Source organism: Dendrobates tinctorius, unplaced genomic scaffold (genome assembly GCF_039654945.1).
Source record: "Dendrobates tinctorius isolate UK_male_01 unplaced genomic scaffold, ASM3965494v1 ptg000004l, whole genome shotgun sequence".
In the NCBI taxonomy this organism is placed as follows: Eukaryota; Metazoa; Chordata; class Amphibia; order Anura; family Dendrobatidae; genus Dendrobates; species Dendrobates tinctorius.
In genome coordinates, this window is record NW_027361672.1 from 39,569,627 (window position 1) to 39,589,769 (window position 20,143).

The window sequence follows — 20,143 nt, forward strand, 5'->3', positions numbered from 1 at the left end:
ACCTAGACAAGATTACATGTATCCAGCAAAGAACGGACCAAAACAAGGCTATAAAAAGTAGAACACAGTACATAGATCGGAGAGGGTCCAATAGCTAAAATAAAAATAGTACCCACATTCCCCCTCCACTGGTGCTACTTCAGATAGTTATGGTTTTACTATGAAACACTTTGGCGCTTCAGAGAAATTATACAATTAAAGGTTGGCCGAGAACCATGACACACAGGTGACTAGTCCAAGTGGCCAGTCCTTGATTGCTTCTCCCTGCCATGTGTGTAGATGGAGAAGAACCGTTACTCAGTGGGAACGAGTCAGGGAGAAGGCATTGAGAACCTACTGGTCGCCCATGTGGCCTGGTTCCCGGAAGGCTTTTAAATCTATGTATTCTCTGAAATGCTGCATAGTTTCAGAGCAAGACCGTGTCTGGCAGAAATAACAGAGTCGTTGTTTGATACATGCTGCCAGTGGTTCGGGCAGCATGTATTACCTATTAGGTTCCCTTTAATATTCCCAATGAGTACTTTCTTCCTTTTTGTGAATGCCAGGTTTGATCAAGAGTCTGAGCATTTGGTGCAGTTTGTCAGTAGCTCATACAGCAGCAGAAAATGTACTCCAGTCATATATAAGTGTACATTTCTGCTAAAATGTCTAGCAGTTTTGCACTTTACAAAAAGTTGACAGAGTAAAGGGTAAGTTTTATTCCATGGATCAGGATCAAGATGGTGGATTGATACTTAAATAAAACAAAAGATGCAGATTTTTTTACGTAACTGCATCGTGTTCCATGTCTAATTATCGAGTGCGTTAGGCGAAGACTCTCCCGGGTTAACACTTTGGAGGTCACTTAGTGGGTACAGCTGCACTGCAGTCACTAACTGGGGGTACGGATATAATAACATTTGTCATGCAGTATTCAAATATATGTTCACAAAACAGGACATATAAGAAAGGTAATACCTGTATGCCATCATCTCCAATATCCCCCTTTGAGCCCTGAATCAAAAGAGAGGAAGAAACATGATATACAGTATGTAAAATCTCAAAATTAATGAATCACTTACAACCAAGGTTCATCCAAGACAGTATAGATGAGATTTATTCTGAAAAGGTATTTACCTTAGGACCTTTGAGTCCCTGTGGTCCTGGTTTTCCAGGGATACCACCATCCCCTCTGGTGCCCCTTGCACCCTAAAAAGACAATAAAAAGTAATAATACAATGTAATTTATTAACAATAATTATAAACTGTAAAAACAATTTAGAATGTTGTTATACTAGGTCCAGCTTCCACGTCAATACTATGTGAACCCAGTGAAAGGCACTCTTACTGGGCTGGTGTGACGCCATGTGTGCATAGCACTGCAGCAGTGACATCTCGCTGGTTCTACTAATCAGAAGTACCAGAAATAGGAAGCTTGCACTGCTATGGCCCAATGACTATGGTCCTGTAAATCTTTTGAATCATCTCATCTTTGTGCGTATCCAGCACCCAGCACCAACAACCGATCAACTAATTTATGTTACAGCAGTGGCCGATCTAAGTAATGTACAGGGAGGAACGCCGCTCATAGAGTAATTGATTAAAGCAAACTTGTTATGTTGATCACTCTGACCTCTGCGACCCCCATGTAATTCCAAAAAAGAATAGGACACAGCATTTGTGTACAGTGGATCCCCTTCACTGTTCTTATCCTATACAGATACGCCATGGTCACATGCTGTACTTAAAGAGTACCCATTTAAATAGTAACCATCGCTTTAATTTTTACTTCATAAATCAATAGTACATGTAAAAGTAAGCAAGCTGGTAATATATCTTATCAGAGGAAGAATGCTTCTTTCTCAAAATTGATCAGTCATTATCAAAATTTGCAATTATGAGCTAAAATCTGTATTCAGTAAAGACAGACTTTCCCATTAATGAGATAGGAGATGGCAGTTGCTATGGATATGATTTTATCTAGATATGAGAGGGAGGAGGAGCTCTGCCACTGGCTCCTCCTTCCTCCCGCCTACATAGAATCTCATCAGTACCAGCTGCCAGCTCCTATCTCAGTAATGGGAAAGTCTGAATACAGATGTCACCTCAGAGTTGAGAATTTTGATCATGACTGATCAATTTTGGCAGAGAAAGAAGCAAATTTCTGTTGCTTATTTTCATGTGCACTATCGATTTATGAAATAAAAATTAAAATGACAGTTACTCATTAAAGTTCACCTGTCACCTGTTTTGGTCGCTATAAGATTCGGCCGCTGCCTTTCAGGGCTTATCTACAGCATTCTATAATGTTGTAGCTAAGCCCCCGGTCCGACCTGCAAGATAAGAAAAATAAGTTTTATTATACTTACCAGGGGGGCGGTCCGGTCCGATGGGTGTTGCAGGTCCGGGTCCAGCACCGTCCATCTTCTTGCAATGCTGTACTCCTGCTTGCTTCATGGCTCCCAGCATCACACTTCTGTGCAGGCGTACTTCTCTGCCCTGTTAAGGGCAGAGCAAAGTACTACAGTGAGCAGGCGCTCGGTCTCTCTGATCTTTCCCGATGCCTGCGCACTGCAGTACTTTGCTCTGCGCTCAATAGGGCAGAGAAATATGCCTGCTCAGAAATGCAATGCCAGGAGCGATGAAGCGAGCAGGAGGACGACATCGGAAGAAGATGGGAGGCGCCGGACCTGTAACAACCATAGGACCGGACCACACCGGACTGCCCCCCCCCCCCGGGTGAGTACAATAAAACTTATTTTTCTTATCTTTCAGGTCAGACTGGGGGCTTATCTACAACATTATGCAGGGTGGGCCATTTATATGAATACACGTAAATAAAATGGGAATGGTTGGTGATATCAACTTCCTGTTTGTGGCACATTAGTATATGGGAGGGGGGGAAACTTCTCAAGATGAATGGTGACCATGGTGGCCATTTTGAAGTCATCCATTTTGTATCCAACTTTATTTTTTCAATGGGAAGAGGGTCATGTGACACATCAAACTTACTGAGAATTTCACAAGAAAAACAATGGTGTGCTTGGTTTTAATGTACCGTAACTTTATTCTTTCATGATTTATTTACAAGTTTATGACCACTTATAAAATGTGTTCAAAGTGCTGCCCATTGTGTTGGATTGTCAATGCAACCCTCTTCTCCCACTCTTGACACACTGATAGCAACACCGCAGAAGAAATGCCAGTCTAAGGGGGTCAGATTCCATGTAGGAATGCTCAGACCTGACACCCATAATATGGTGGTGCACATCTTGCTGGAAAAACTCAGGGAACGGGCAATCTCCAGTGCATAAAGAGGGCAATACATCATCATGTAGCAATTTCAGATATCCAGTGGCATTAAGGTTTCCATTGATGAAGAATGACCCCACTATCTTTGTACCCCATATACCACACCATAGCATCAATTATGGGTGTCAGGTCCAAGCATTCCTACATGAATAGTTTCTTGGAAAGTGGATTGGTCCTCATGGGCCAGTTGAATGGCCACCAAGGTCTCCTGATCTGACCCCCTTAGACTTTTATCTTTGGGGTCATCTGATGGCAATTGTCGATGCTGTGAAGATACGAGATTTGCAGCATCTGAAACCACGAATACTGAAAGCCTTTGCTAGCATTTCTTCTGCAGTGTTGCTATCAGTGTGTCAACAGTGGGAGAAGAGGGTTGCATTGACAATCCAACACAATGAGCAGTACTTTGAACACATTTTACAAGTTGTCATAAACTTGTAAATAACTCATGAAAGAATAAAGTTATGTTAAAACCAAGCACACCATTGTTTTTCTTGTGAAATTCTCAATAAGTTTGATGTGTCACATGACCATCTTCACTTTGAAAAAAATAAAGTTGGATCCAAAATGGCCGACTTCAAAATGGCCGCCATGGTCACCACACATCTTGGAAAGTTTCCCTTCTCCCATATACTAATGTACCACAAATAGGAAGTTGATATCACCAACCATTCCCATTTAATTTAGGTGCATCCATATAAATGGCCCACCCTGTAGAATGCTGTAGATAAGCCCTGAAAGGCGGTGGCTGTATTTTATAGCAGTCAAAAAAGGTGACAGGTTCCCTTTAAGTGAATAAGTCTGGCTGCAGCAGCCCTTCACATCTATGTGTCGCTTTGCTTTAAAAACTTGGAAAGGGACACATTGTCTACTAAACATTGCATTTTCTTTTTGGGGTCAGCTGGGATTCTATTTGTCAGACTAACACAGGTAAAGTGATATCAAATCCAAGAGATATACTTAACAGTATCACACACATTAGGATGGAGACATACCCATACACCTTTTCAAAAGAAAGCCTGTCATGATTCCTCCTATTAGAGTGTCTGGATGCAGTGATTGATAGTTCTGCTGCCCAATCTAGGTGTGCTGAGCTGTCGATATGGTGATGGACAGCTCAGCCGTTCAATCAGATGCTGGGGTATGCTGAGCTGTCAGTGTCTTAAGTGAAAGTTTAGTCATCCAATCAGGGACAGGGTGTGCCGGGGCTTCATCCAAGTGTCTCTTGTGATAAGCAATTATCTGGCTATTTAACCAGCTCTGTGTCTTTGATTGCTGCCAATTACAGCTTTGCTCAAGAGTTGTGTGCTCGCTTTGTGCTCCTAGTCTGGTATCCTGATCTTTTCTGCTCAACCGTAGATCTCTATTGACCATCCGCTTCCTGACTACGCCTTTATGTCATCCCTCTGTCTATGGTGTACTCTCTTGGCTTTTGACCTCGGACCTCTTGACTACCCAGCCTCACAGCTTATCCATGAGTAGTGATAGGCATCACAAAGCCAATCTGGCAAACAGCCGATCTCAGTGATTCTAGTTGTAATAGAATTATGGCTAGAGAAAGATAGAATAGTGTCTTCTATTAATGGGCAAAATATATATATTTCATATCGGCTTAAAATTAAGCTCACCTGATATTATCTGACTACAAGTCTATCATGTATTTGTAAGGTGGTTTGGATAGTATATACTGCTATGAAGGAACATTAAAGAAGCAAAGAAAACATAGACAGCCTCCAAACAACCTGTATATACATAGTATAATCACAATATTAATGCCCAACTTACCACTGGCCCTTCAATACCCGGTGGACCAGGTGGCCCTCTATCTCCTTTGTCTCCCTGTAATAACAAAAGCATGATTTCTTTTTAAATTTACATTTTTTTTAGAATTTAAGAAAGAAATAGCAATTAATTAAATGAATCAATCTGTCTAATAGGATGCAATGTTTTAACAGACACAAATTGGCAAACTCATGAAAATCAGCATCCTGATTTTTATTAGTTGGATGCAAACTAAGGCCAAGGGCACAGAAATCCTTGACAAATCTGCATGTGTTACTGCATTTTGTTCACTGCAGGTCTATAGCTGGTATAGCTATGGAAATGAGGCGGTCAGGTGGCCCTCTTCACACATCATTGATCACCTACTGTATAAGCACAGTAGGTTGCGGATCCTATGGCAGAAGTGAAACTCCCAAAACGGCTGCTTGGGTCTATGATGTAATCCTTGCCAAAAACAAATTTCTTGAGAAAAATTATCAATATTCTGGGAAATATCCTTTAATATATGGGCTTTTACCATAAATGCCCAGGTAGCAGAAAATATTGAAACGTTCATAAGATTGAGGCCAAATTGCCCTGTATGTGACCAGCTATAGGGACATGGCTCTTGATATTGTTAGCAGTAAAGATATAGAGCACACCTTTTGTCCGAATATTCCAGGATCACCTTCTTTGCCACGTACTCCAGTAACCCCCTGTAAATTAATAATTCAGGTGATTAGTGTCCACAGACAGTGAACAAGAAAGTAACGATACAGCACCAGACATTTCTTAACTCACATCTTTCCCATCAGAGCCATGGAAGCCAGGGATGCCAGACAGTCCTGTTATGCCCTGCAAATGATAATTAGCTTTTTAACATTTCGCCATATTTCACTTGATATTTGGCCATTGATTTCTTGTCATATACTTTTAAATTCAGGAATTTTTTTTAATCATAAAATATTCTTAAGTTAATAGTGACTCCATTGTCCACAGAATGATAGCGTTGGCTTCGACTATTTTATACATTGCAGAAGATTGCATCAGTCAGAGTAGAATCCCATGACCAAAATTCCTTGTAGCTATCACATCTCTTGGTGTAGCACAGCCACTCAGGAGGGTACTATAATAGCCTGTAAAAAAGCCAAGGCAGGGAATGCAGAAGCCGTTAGGGAATGTGAAATGGGATAGGACATCACAGCTTTGTACAGATAATGTGTGACAGTACAGCAGTGAAGATTAATTTGTGCTGGAAAAAAAACACATTTTTCAGGGCAGTTGGAGACTTTGAATTACGTTTGAATCACGGCGAGGTGATTTACCATGAATCAAATTTGTTAGGAAAATTCAACAAATGTGCTGTATTTAAATTTGAATAGATTCATTCATTTGTACTTTTTGAATATTACGTGTATTAGTCATATGTTAGAAATTAAATGTTACTATGAAGCATGAAACCTTGAAAAAAATGAAGATTTCTGAATTATTTATATTATAATGGTATTAATTTTTGTATTCATTCTCTTATTTGCATTCTATTAACATTCACTAAAAAACATTCCCTTTTAGATCATTCACATCATATCCTTGATCTAAAGCACCACTCCAGCATCTTTTTTATTGCCCCACTGGAGTGGTGCCTTAAATGTGATTCCCCTGCCCAGTCTCATACTCACCTGCTGTCGCTGCCTTCATTGTTTTCCAGCATCTCTCCCGTTGGTATCTGGCAATAAGTGACCTGCCGGCAGCTACAGTGTTTCATGGAGCGGCGTGGAGGTCACTCGCATTGAGAACTTGTGATGTAGCTTCTGACTTCCAGACAGTCAGAAGCTGTGGTCACAAGATGGCGTTGTGGGACTTGAGAAGCACTGAAAAGTGGTGAAGACGCCAGAGGGTGAGTATATGACCAGGGGGCAGCGAGCGTACCATTAAAGCGCCACTCCAGCACTGTAAAAAAGAAAACCTGGAGTGGTGATTTAAAAGAGCATTCTAGTGATTAAAAGTGATAGCATATTATTAGAAAATGACCATGGGACCCCTACCAACCATGAGTGCAAAAGGTAAAAAGGTGTGTTTTTTCTGCTCCTGTAATAGAACCATTCATGATACTGCTTCTGTACAGGCTATGTAGTGACCACTGGGTCCGCTGGGGGGCGCTGTGTGGATGTCCCAGGAGAGGGGATGAATGGCGGGATGCGGAATGGCCGTTGTGTATCCCAGGGTGGGTAGCTTTGGGATGGAGACTTATGTGTTGTTCGGCAGTGATATTGCTGAGGTGTTGCTTCAATGTATAAGGGAGAAGTCTCCAGGTAACTAGAGAGATGGGCGGCCCTGGTTACCTACAAACCCACCCAGGGGTGTGTTTGGGAGTGTCATAGTAAAGTATATATGTGGCTGTGTGTAATAGGACCTTTAGTGGGGTCATAGCCATGTGATCACCTGTGGGTGTGGTTATGGACCATATAGGGTACCTGAGGTCCAGTCACATGAAAGAGAGTGCATGGATCTGATTGGGTCATGTGGAACGTCCCGGCAGGCCTATGTGGAGGAAGGTGTGCTACCTTCCTGAAGACCAAGTGCTGAGGCTGCTGACCCGGTGAGGCCTGTGTATATTGGCTGTATGTGAGGAGGGATGGGCCTCCTATGTTTGCTGAGGCTCCAGGACTGAGCCTGAAACAATGGACACTTATACTTGCTTTCGCCTGAGCTAAAGGCTATTCCTTATGCTATGTGCTGGTTTATGGATTATGGAGCAATAAACCCTATGAACTTTTAAAGGAATGTGCCTCCTGATTGTCTCCCATGGCTCCTGAGCGAGTTGAATCCCTACAATTGGTGACAGACTGCGGGCAGCGGTTCCAAGAAGCACATGTTGCCGTACTGACGGCTCTGAGCCAGGAGAGCAGACGGTCTGGAAAATCGTGAGTAATACTGACCAGGGTCAGAGAAAGTGACTGTATTGATATTTGTGGGATAGCTCTGAGGAGAAGAGGCGTCCAGAAACCTGTGTGGCCGTCACCAACAGGTAACAGACAGGAGTCTGTGGTATGCTGACCTGGGTCAGTGGGGGTTACGAAGGTGACAAGCGGCTTCCGGTAACTTGGCGGGGTTACGAAGGGGACAAGCGGCTTCTGGTGGATAGGCGAGTCCACGAAGATGGAGCAGCAGGAGCTGTAGTGACACCAGCAGCTGCTTGTGAACAGCAGACTGAGGTGCCGGTGATTTGTGACAGCAGGAGCTGTGGCAGCACCAGAAGGAACTGGTGTGGTGTCGTGCTTAAAGAGCCAGTACCAGCCCAAAAAGACAAACTGTACTGTGTGAACTGTGGCATAAGAAGTTCTGCAGAACGGACATGGGGAAATCCCGAAAGGGGGCGGTTGCCCAAATTGGAGTCGTGGCCCAGAAAGGGGTGGAGTCCCAGAAGGGGGAGGTGACCAAAATCGGGGTGGTAGCCCAAAAGGGGGTGGAGTTCCAGAAGGGGGCGGTGACCCAAATCGGGGTGGTAGCCCAAAAGGGGGTGGAGTCCCAGAAGGGGCGGTGACCCAAATTGGGGTGGTAACTCAAAAGGTGGTGGAGTCCCAGAAGGGGGCGGTGACCCAAATTGGGGTGGTAACCCAAAAAGGGGTGGAGCCCAGGAGGAGGCGGCAACCCAAATAGGGGTGGTTCAGGAAACGACAGCACTGGTTGCCTCAGTGGGTATGTCTGGGGAACCGCAGAGTGTCTGTATGAGTTTTGAGGAGTGCGGCATGTATTTTCCGGATAATGACGGGCCACAGGTGTGTACCGTGAAGCCGCGCCGGGGAGGAGTCTCTGGTAGACTGGATTCAAAGAGTCAGGTAACTGTGACAGGAACTCTGCTCGTTTTATCTCTGACCGAGAAAAACGCCAGGGTTCGATGTAAACATGGGGTCACTGTGAACTATGCAGTAGACCGAGTAATGTTTGAGGGGACCAAAGGTGGTGTGTGCCAAGGGGGCGGGATACCACAAGACTTAGTCTATGCCTTGGAGAGGGGCCGGGACTTTGTGTTGTTTGATGACATATGGTCGTACCATGGAGACATTTCGACTGTGGGGCCAGCAGACGCTGAGACGGTGACGCCTCCTAAAGTGGACAGGTCAGAAGTAGAACTGATCGGGAAAAGAAGTACATCTACCCAACTGACGGACCTGATGTCTCGTGACAAGACAGATGGTGGGCTGGGAGATGAGGCAACTGGAGTGGACACACGGTCAGAGGGTAACTGGAGGGTTGACTCGGATTATCGGCGTGACTCAGACTCTAGGGGTGACTGTGGTTCTGAGAGAGAAAGGGAGCACAGACTGGATGAGCTAGAGAAAGAAGTCTTCGAGCTCAAAGATAACCTGGCATCGTGGCAAGGTCTTAATAAGTCCCTCAGAGAAGAGGTAGGAGTACTAACAGAAACTGTAAGAGGTCTTCTGCGGGAGAAGAAGTGGGACGAAGACTTACAGCGGCCAGGCCCGAGTGAGGAACAGTGTGAAGACAAAAAGAAACTGAAAAGTATGGAAGCAGAGGTGATTCGTTTACAGATGGTAATTGCTGCTGCAGAGTGTGCTAAAAGACAAGCACAGCAGGAAAAAGATGAACTGGCTGATGTGATTGCCAACAACAGAGGTGAAAGTGCTCTGGCTTTGGAAGAAAAGAGGCGATTAGAGTCTCGCATTGTTCAGCTTGAAGAAGAAGTGGAGGAAGAACACGGCAACGTTGAATTAGCCAATGACAAGTTGAGAAAGGCCACACTTCAGGTTGACCAGATGGATGCTGATCTGAAGACAGAACGTAGTAAGGCTCAGAAGAATGAGAATGCCCGTCAGCAATTAGTTTGCCAGAATAAGGACTTAGAAGCAAAGGTTGCACTACTGGAGGAACAGCTTGATGCGGAAATTAAAGTGCGACAATCTGCTAGCAAACAAGTACGTCGTACAGAGAAAAAATGGAAGGTTGTACTAAGGCAAATGGATGATGAAAGGCGTAATTCTGAGTAGTACCAAGACCTGGCAGAGGGAAGTGATGTGCGTCTGAAACAGTTGAAACGCCAGGTGGAAGAAGCAGAGAAAGAGGCTCAACTTGCCAATACGTTGCACCGTAGATTAAAGTGTGAACTGGAGATTGCTACAGAGACAGCAGATGCAAAGAACTGTGAGGTTAATGCACTGAAAAGTAATCTTAGATGTGGTGGGGTACCATTTGTTACAAGACGCTTAGATAGAGAAAGGATGGTGACTAACCAGTGTCTGACGATGCAGACAGACCGTGACTGGATGGTCAAAGCCAATGACCAATATTCTGACCGCTGGAGGCGGGGGAGGTCTAACGTAGGAACGAGGCCGTATGACAGATGGATACGGTTCTCTCGACCTGTGGGGCAAGGTGTAGTGAGTGCCTGGTCGCGAGACCCTGGAGTGATGTGTGTTCAAGCCCACAAGTTTGAACAGAGGGGGGAGGTATGAGGTGTAGTGACCACTGGGTCCGCTGGGGGGGCGATGTGTGGATGTCCCAGGAGAGGGGATGAATGGCGGAATGTGGAATGGCCGTTGTGTATCCCAGGGTGGGTGGCTTTGGGAAGGAGACTTATGTGTTGTTCAGCAGTGATATTGCTGAGGTGTTGCTTCAATGTATAAGGGAGAAGTCTCCAGGTAACTAGGCGGGCCTGGATACACACAAACCCACCCAGGGGTGTGTTTGGGAGTGTCATAGTAAAGTAAATGTGTGGCTGTGTGTAATAGGACCTTTAGTGGGGTCATAGCCATGTGATCACCTGTGGGTGTGGTTATGGACCATATAGGGTACCTGAGGTCCGGTCACATGAGAGAGAGCGCATGGATCTGATTGGGCCATGTGGAAGGTCCCGGCAGGCCTATGTGGAGGAAGGTGTGCTACCTTACTGAAGATCACGTGCTGAGGCTGCTGACCCAGTGAGGCCTGTGTATATTGGCTGTATGTGAGGAGGGATGGGCCTCCTGTGTTTGCTGAGGCTCCAGGACTGAGCCTGAAACAATGGACACTTATACTTGCTTTCGCCTGAGCTAAAGGCTATTCCTTATGTTATGCGCTGGTATATGGGTTATGGAGCAATAAACCCTATGAACTTTTAAAGGAATGTGCCTCCTGATTGTCTCCCGTGGCTCCTGAGCGAGTTGAATCCCTACAAGGCGTACAAGACCGAGTTACAGTGTCTGAACAGCACCTGCATGGCCATGGCAAGAACCTTTCACCCATCATCATCACTGTCCCCATTGGGCTCACAATCTAGAAACCCTACCAGTATGTCTTTGAAGTGTGGGATAAAACTGGAGAACCCAGAGGAAACTCATGTAAACAGGGGGAGAGCATTACAAAGCAACCATGCTAACCACTGAGCCACTGTGCTGCCCACAACTTATGAAATATGCCCTTGAGCATATAGAAAATGGATGATGGTGCCTGCAGGTATTTTTCCTGGCACCATACAGTCTGCCTTAGAGCCAGATTACAGGACTCCTCCTTGGAATAAACCAGATCTCATAGGAGCTCAACATTTAATTCTCATAAAGAACGTTTAGTCAGACTTGCTAGGTTTGCAGAAAACTCCTTCAATTGCTTTACTTCCATCATGTTAGTTTAATGTGATTGCTCAGCTCTGTATAAACACGGCCGAACCCAAGGGTAATAGTTAAATTTAAATGAGTCTTTGTACAAGAAGTGCTTAGTCCTGCCCAGTATTTCACCTTCTTGGATATATCACAATTTAGAAAGAATTTAACTCGCCATGCACTACTTGTGTAATATTTAACCTAGAAAAGTTGATTTCACTCATTTAGATGTTTTTTCTAAAAAATAATTTTAATCTTTATCTGTAGTATAGCGAATAACTTGCTGATCGCTGGGGGTATGGCCAATATGACCCCCAGTGATCCTGAGATCAGAACTCTGAAACCCAAAAAATGGGGTTTGCAAAGGAGCAGAAGTGCACATGAGCCGCCTCTATACATTATCTACGGGACTGCCAAGCCATTCACTGTACTCTGCAGTTCCAGAGATATTGAATAGAACGGAGACCACATGTGCGTATCTTTGCGTCATTGATGAATGGTCTCCAGAGACCCGATATCAGGGTTCCAGAGACCAGTTCTCAGGGTTCCAGAGACCCCATATCAATGTTACAGAGACCTGATCTCAAGGTTCCAGAGACCTGGTATCAGCGACTTACATTAACCAGACGTGGGAAAATGTAGAAACGTAGTTCTGTCTATTCAGTATGGCACACAATTCATTTGCATTAAATCTACCATCCCCGAATTTCTTCGATTTTATATGAAGATCTTGTTTTGTACAATATTCTTGAGCAGGGATGTTTTATTTTAGCAAAGAGAGATACTACCATTAGCAATATAGCGTCATCTAGTTATTTTCAATCACGTAATGTATCCACAACCTGGCTATCATGTAGAGGATTTTTTTTTTTTTTAAACGTCGCAATAACCGCTGTAGAACCTGGTTTCATCGTGCTCGGCGCTCATAAGGGTATGTGCACACGCTGCGGATTCTGCTGCAGATTTTTCAGTGTGGATTTTGCTAAATCCACAGGTAAAATGACTTGTGTTTTACCTGCGTATTTAGTGCCGATTTACTGCGGATTTTGTGCAGTTTTTGTGTGGATTTCACCTGCGTTTTGATACCTGTGGATTCCTAGAAAGGAAGAGGTGTAAAACCGCTGCGGAATCCGCACAAAGAATTGACATGCTGCGTATTCAAAACCACAGCAAATCTGCATGGAAAAATCTGCAGCGTGTGCACAGCGTTTTTGGATTTACATAAAATAGAATGGTACTGTACACCGCAGGAGAATCTGCTGCGGATGCTCAGCAGAATCCACAACGTGTGCACATACCCTAACAGATGAGCAATTTCGTTACACATAGCAAGACTGCAGCCCTGCTAGGTGTAGCACAAGTGATCAGATGATCGCAGATTCAAGTATGTGAAGGAGACTATTGAAGGCGGTGAAAAGTTAGAAATAAAAAGTTAAAATACATTATATATATATATATATATATATATATATATATATATATATATATATATATATATATATATACACACACACACGTAAAAGTTAAAATCACCCTCCCTTTGCCCCATAAAAAATAAAACAACTAATGAAGTTAAAAATACTCATATTTAGTATTGCCGTGTTCAGAATCGCCCGATCTATCAATATTTTAATTAACCATTAATCCGATTGGTAAACAGAGTAATAAGAAAAAAATTCAAAACGCCAAAATTACTATTTTTGGTTACCACAAAACATTGCAATGAAATGAAATGCAGTAACAGGCGATCGATCAAAAGATCATATCTGCCCCAACATGCTAAAAATAAAAACGTCAACTCAGTGCGCAAAAAATACGGTAAGCCCTCACAAAGCCTCAGATCACAAAAATTGGAAGTCTTGGAAAATGGTGTCATTTTTTTTTTCTTTTTTACAAACTTTGGAATTTTTTTCACTATTTAAATAAAAAAGAACCTAGACATGTTTGGTATCTAAAAACTGGTAATGACCTGGAGAATCATAACAGCAGGACAGCTTTAGCATTTAGTGAACATGGTAAAAAAAAAATGGTAATTTTGCTATTGGAATTTTTTTCCTGTTTCCAATACATTATATAAAACCAATGGTGTCATTGAAAAGTACAACTCGTCCCGCAAGCAAACTAGCCCTCACATGGCCATATTGACTGAAAAATAAAAAAGTTATGGCTCTGGTAAGAAGAGGAGCAAAAAATACAAAAACGAAAAACCCCAAGGTGGCAAAGGGGTTAACCGATAGACCAATCACATTGGTTCTCAGCGGCGCATGCGCACTGGACACCCCATTGGGTCCTCCCCTACCTGGCCCAGGGTCCACTCTGCCTCTGCCTTTACTTTTGGTAAGATATCTCCATACTTGGTAAAAAAAAATTTCACACTGACCGCAATAAATGCCTTTTATACCGGCGGTATGGGATGTCTTTACCTGGGTACATGATGCTGCAGCGTGCACTGGCTCCTTACCCTTATATTCCATTTGCTCTGTACCGTATGCACTGATGTGCACATATGTGCAGTTTGGCAGTGTGGTTACCTTTTGTTTTGCTGTCTTCACCCTGCGGTGTTGTCTTACTATGATTATGTCCATTACCTTGTTCTTTACTCTATTTATATATTTTTATTGATTTAATAAAGATGAATTTTTATTCCATTCACCTGTTTACTCCGGTTTTCTTTGCATGCATATATATTGGAGTGGGTGCTTTTTCTTCCTCTATAGGGGGGCTTAGGTTAGCCTCACCTTTCCTTTGACATATTAAGATGTCACTGGGGTACTTGCATATATTGGTTAGATGCATGGCTATGCGTTTCAGATGCACTCCAGCGTCCTTTGTCAAAGCTAATGAATCCAGAGAGAAAGAGCCTCAAGCTCTGACCAAATTCGAAGCAGATGGACAAAAAAAATCACGTGACGCATAGCACACTCAGCCGAGAAAAATCAACACAGTGAGTGGGAAATATATACATAAAATAGAGAGCAGTATAAAAACAATTCAAAGGAAATATTAACCCCTTTACCACATTGGGATTTTTCGTTTTTGTATTTTTTGCTCCTCTTCTTACCAGAGCCATAACTTTTTTATTTTTCAGTCAATATGGCCATGTGAGGGCTAGTTTGCATGCGCCGCTGAGAACCAACGTGATTGGTCTATCGGTCACCATGTGACCTGTCACATGGGGCTTAAGAAGGTCCTGCTCCTTACTTGCAACACACTTACCTTGGGAAAGCGTGGTTTGTGACACACGAAACGCGCGGTGGGTCCTCCCCTACCTGGCCCAGGATCCACTCTGCTTCTGCCTTTACTTTTGGTAAGATATCGTCTCCATACTTGGTAAAAAAATGTTCACACTGACCGCAATAAATGCCTTTTATACCAGCGGTATGGGATGTCTTTACCTGGGTGCATGATGCTGCAGCATGCACTGGCTACTTACCCTTATATTCCGTTTGCTCTGTACCGTATGCACTGATGTGCACATATGTGCAGTTTGGCAGTGTGGTTACCTTGCGTTTTGCTGCCTTCACCCTGCGGTGTTGTCTTGCTATGATTATGTCCATTACCTTGTTCGTTACTCTATTTATATATTTTTATTGATTTAATAAAGATGAATTTTTATTCCATTCACCTGTTTACTCCAGTTTCTCTTTGCATGCATGCATCTAACCAAGTATTGCCGTATCACCATCATTAAGTTGGTATTTTTATCTAAATTTTTTCAATAAAAAATCTCATTTTTAAACTGGAGCTGGAATCTATTACTTTTCTACATGACATAACAATCCTGGAACAATATCACGCTAACACTGTTGGCACCGGAGGTGGGTACAGGCTGTTATTATCTTACATGGTAGAGTAATTGAGAAGTGGTTGTCCTAGTAATGGGCAATCCCTTTAAACCAAATGGAAAACAGCAGAAAGATAAAATGTGATAGGTAAATTTACAAATAGCCCAAACATTAAGCAACAAAAAATTGACGGCGACAGAATCACGCAGGTGACAACGCACATTCCCATCATGTGATTACGGAGAGACCAAACATGCATAGTTTATTTTTTATTTAAGTAGCAAAAGAAAATTTGTAAAAAAAAAAAAAAAAAAAGAAACACATTATTCTTGTGTCGTCATTTTCCGAGATCTGGGATATGTGGTAAGTGTGAGGGCTTGTTTTTTGCACCCTGAGCCAACATTTTTATTGATACTATTTTGGGATACATGCTATATTTTAATCGCCTCTTATTGCATTTTTTTTGTATTGCGGAGACCAAAAAAACATCATTCTGGTGTTTAGATTACCATTAAAGTCAATTCATTTTACAAATAAGGTTAATTAATTTTATATTTTGATAGATCAGACAATAACAGACATAAAGATACCACATATCTGAATTTTTCAATTTTTTATTTCTTCATTTTTAGTGCTGGAAAACGAGTGTAATTTGAAGGTTATTTTTTTGTTTTGTTTTTCATATTTTTAAAAACATTATTTTTCACTTTTCATTGTATTTGTTCGTCCCCATAGGGCAGTGTTCCCCGACTCCAGTCCTCAAGAGCCACCAACAGTTCATGTTTTTAGGATTTCCTTAGTATGGCCCAGGTGATAATTGCAGTACCTGCACAGGCAATAGTTTCATCACCTGGGCAATACTAATGAAATCCTGAAAACATGACCTGTTGGTGGCTATTGAGGACTGGAGTTGGAGAACACTGCCGTAAGGCATAAATATCTGCTATACAATGCAATTCCAAACTACTGCTATATACAGCAAAAATCGTGCTCTTTTATGAACACCAGCCAGAAACTGGTGGTCACAGTAGAAATGTCATGAAAGGCACAGGGGTGCCCATGGGCACAAAAATGTTGCATCAGCATTTTGTAGGTTAAAAGACATGGACGAAGCTCAGCTCCATGCATAGCTGTTAGAGGCAGATGATGGCTGAATATCACAGTAGTCATCTGCTGGGAAAGATGCAGGCTCAGGTCCTAAGCCTGAATCAAAGTCAGGGAGCCAACATATATGTGTGTCATATGGCGGTAAGGTGTTAACCATATAGCATTTTTTTTCAGGAATATTAGCCTTGTGTTGCATGACAAAAAACAAATATTTTTCAAGCACAAGCTTTTTAAGGAAGTAAACTTAAACCTCTAAGGCTGGTTTCACATTTGCGTTAAAACAACGCTGCGCCCTGCATCGTTAAGCCCCGCCCTGAGCCGGCTCCCTGCCCGCCCCATCCGGGATCACCGCCTACTTTCGCATTTGCACGCATGCGATCGGCGCACCCTATCTTTAGCATAGGGTGCGCAGATCATGCACTGCCAGTGTGAAAGTAGCGTGCTGTGCACTTTTGACGGTGCGCCGTACGCGCCGAAATGCAGCATGTTGCATTTCGGCGCGCACGGCGCACCGTCAAAAGTGCGCAGCACGCTACTTTCACACTGGCAGCGCATGATCTGCGCACCCTATGCTAAAGATAGGGTGCGCCGATCGCATGCGTGCAAATGCGAAAGTAGGCGGTGATCCCGGATGGGGCGGGCAGGGAGCCGGCTCAGGGTGGGGCTTAACGATGCAGGATGCAGCGTTGTTTTAACGCAAATGTGAAACCAGCCTAAAACACATTTTTTGGTTGTTTTTCCTTTTTGCCATTGAGAGATAGTTATTTTGAGATATAACATGCTCTAGCTGGAAGACGTTTATGATTGGTCAGCATTTATTTTTGTATATGCTGATTTATCTATTAGAATTTATTTTACATTTTGTTGTAAATGCTGAAAAGGTCCAAAAATACCTTTCAGGACATACACCCAGCTTCTATACATTTGTATTGTGCAACTGTGGAACCCAGATCCTTGGTCAGGATGGATGGGGACGGATTTAGCCCATGCAGGAGGTGGGAGGATAGGCCTGTTGATGTGCAGACACATGTGCAGCGCTAGGTGTCTAAGCACAGAGCCAGGCAGCGGTGCGGCTAGATTCGGAGCCTTAAAGGCAGATTATCAGAGCCCCTCTCGTGAAGGGGAGTGTGACATTATGGACCAGTGCAAAGTCACTTCACAAGTTCACCACAAGTACAGACAGTTCTAATAACAACCTGATACCAAAGTAAGAAATTATCAAAAAATTGTCATTATTGGAAAAGTATAATAATATAGCAATATGACATCATGGGGGTATTTTCCCACAAAAAAACTCATATTAAAATATTAAATACTTGACCTTTATTCCTGCCTCTCCTTGTTCACCGGTGATTCCTAGGTAACCCTTAGAAAACATAAAACAGAGAAAAACTATGTCATATACTGTAGGTACACTACGGATAAGTCATCAATGTAAAAGTAGCGGACAACCTCTTTAGCTACGATGCTAATAAATGATGGAGTCTGTCACCCCCAGAATGTATTTTAAATGGGCTATACAGTGTTTTAGGAGACCTAGTCTCGATAACAACCATACTAGCACTGTACCTCTTATTGGCACGGTGCCTGAGAAAATAACTTTTCATTCATATGCAAATGAGGGGAATTCAGTGAGCTCTTGGCATAGCCAAGAATTTGGTGCACGGTTTTGCCTTCTTGTTTGCGTATTGGAGCCCTTTCCCTCTTCTGATTGACAGTGCTCATGTCATGATCCAGCGTGGATCTGACAGTTTAAATGCACAAAGTGAACTTTTTTTCCTTTGGCTTGGTGCCAAAGTGGGTTGATTGCCCCTGGTGGCCATTAGAATTATAACACGTGGTGTCGTTCATTCTAAGTTGCCCCGGTGGTGGTGAGCGGTAGTGCACATTAGTTTCTTTGGTTTAATGTGCACTTAATTACAAATCAGGTGTTAGGCTCTATAAAAGGGAGCCAGGTGTGTTCAATCACTGTTGGTGATATTGTGTGTTACTCTTTCACAAGGAAGCCTGGGTGAAGGAAGGAGCTGAACATGAGTCCTGCGCAGCCCAGCCAGAGGGGACGAGTGGCAGCTAGGTGGTCTGCAAGAAGGGCTGGCATGGCGTGGTGGAGTCACAGTTTATGGTGTCGGCAGGAAGTGCTTGCATGGCTTGGTGGAGTGACGACTATGGAGAGAGTTGCACTCAGCATGCAGGACTTGGTTGCTGAGAGCTGGACTCAAGCATGCTTGACTTTTTGGGCAGGAGCTGAACTCATCTTTGGGACTCTGTTACTGGACAGCTGCAATTGGTGGTGGACTCTGCTCCAAGGCTGCTCTATGGTGAAGGATCCAGTTATGGTGATGGATCCGGGTGGAGGAGAAGATGCACACAGGTGGTGGGCTCTGTTGCTAGGAGCGTACGCAACAGAGCAAAGCCAAGTGGTGTTTCCCCTGTATTGTCATTTTCCCTCATGTGTGTTGGTGGGATTAGTTTCCGCACCGACCAATTCCCTAGTGAGGGTTTAGGTTCAGGGCGATCTAGGGTTTTTAGGTTCCTGTGCATCGCCCGGTGCGGAACCGACATAGGGAACGTTAGGAGTGCAGGGACACTGGCTCAGGGGAGTACAGGAGGTCTCCACTTCCCTATTCCCTATTGCAGGGCCCACCATTGTTAATGTTACCCAGGTTCCCCCTTTATTATTTAAATTTGCCTTACTGGAGGCGGGGTTTCCAGACTACTGTATGTATAATGTGTAATACCTAAATTCGCCAGTTGGAGGCAGCGTATCCAGCTGCACCTTTTATTATTTAAATTCACCCAACTGGAGGCGGTGTGTCATATGGGTTCGCCTTGCGGTACTCGCTGCGTCCAGACACACGTGACCGTGACAGCTCACTTCCCAGAGCAAGCCCTCTCTGAATGCTCACTTCTCAGAGCAAGCACTCTCTGAATGCTCACTTTTCAGAGCAAGCACTCTCTGAATGCTCACTTCTCAGAGCAAGCACTCTCTGAGTACTCACTTCCCAGAGCAAGCACTCTCTGAATGCTCACTTCTCAGAGCAAGCACTCTCTGAATGCTCACTTCCCAGGGTTAGCACTGTCTGAATGCTGTCAGCGTGTGTGCACCCACGCAAATTCTCCTCCTTGTCACATTCATCTCCTTGTTTCCATTGTACATTGAACATATCCTGCTGGTGGTGTACTTATGGACTCTTTACTATAGATCTCCTGAGGAACCATCATCTGGAGGGGAAACGGTCTGAGATATGAGTTTTGGACATATGGATTGATATTATTTTGGCACATGCCATTCATTATACTGTACATGTTTGTTCCTTATCAAGGACAATATATTCTGATTATCTGAGCACACTATGTTTTTTCTATATCAAAAATTAATATATAGCATGTACAGATATCCTGCAGCCCATTGTGGTGAATACTGTGTATCTACCTGAATTTATGGCCGTCTACCTTATTATTTTTTGCTTTATACCTGACATATCTCCTCCATACAGGTCATTCCTTCAAGGACAAGGCCTGACTGTCTAGAATTCCTCTTTAATAGTTATTATTGTATTTTCCCGTGTTCTGAGCTATAAATTTGTTTATCTAGGGAATCTC

At 43.4% G+C, this 20,143-nt stretch overlaps 1 protein-coding gene across 1 annotated transcript in view; it reads right to left on the reverse strand.

Moving 5' to 3' along the window:
• The window catches only part of LOC141083415 (uncharacterized), a 71,880-nt gene that overhangs the window by 18,233 nt on the left and 33,504 nt on the right, over positions 1-20,143 (reverse strand). The window contains exons 13-18 of the mRNA XM_073567662.1: positions 17,862-17,906; positions 5,854-5,907; positions 5,715-5,768; positions 5,077-5,130; positions 1,117-1,188; positions 958-993 (exon numbers count right to left, since the gene is read on the reverse strand). Of these exons, the coding sequence (XP_073423763.1) occupies positions 958-993; positions 1,117-1,188; positions 5,077-5,130; positions 5,715-5,768; positions 5,854-5,907; positions 17,862-17,906 (315 nt within the window). The remainder of the gene's footprint in view (positions 1-957; positions 994-1,116; positions 1,189-5,076; positions 5,131-5,714; positions 5,769-5,853; positions 5,908-17,861; positions 17,907-20,143) is intronic.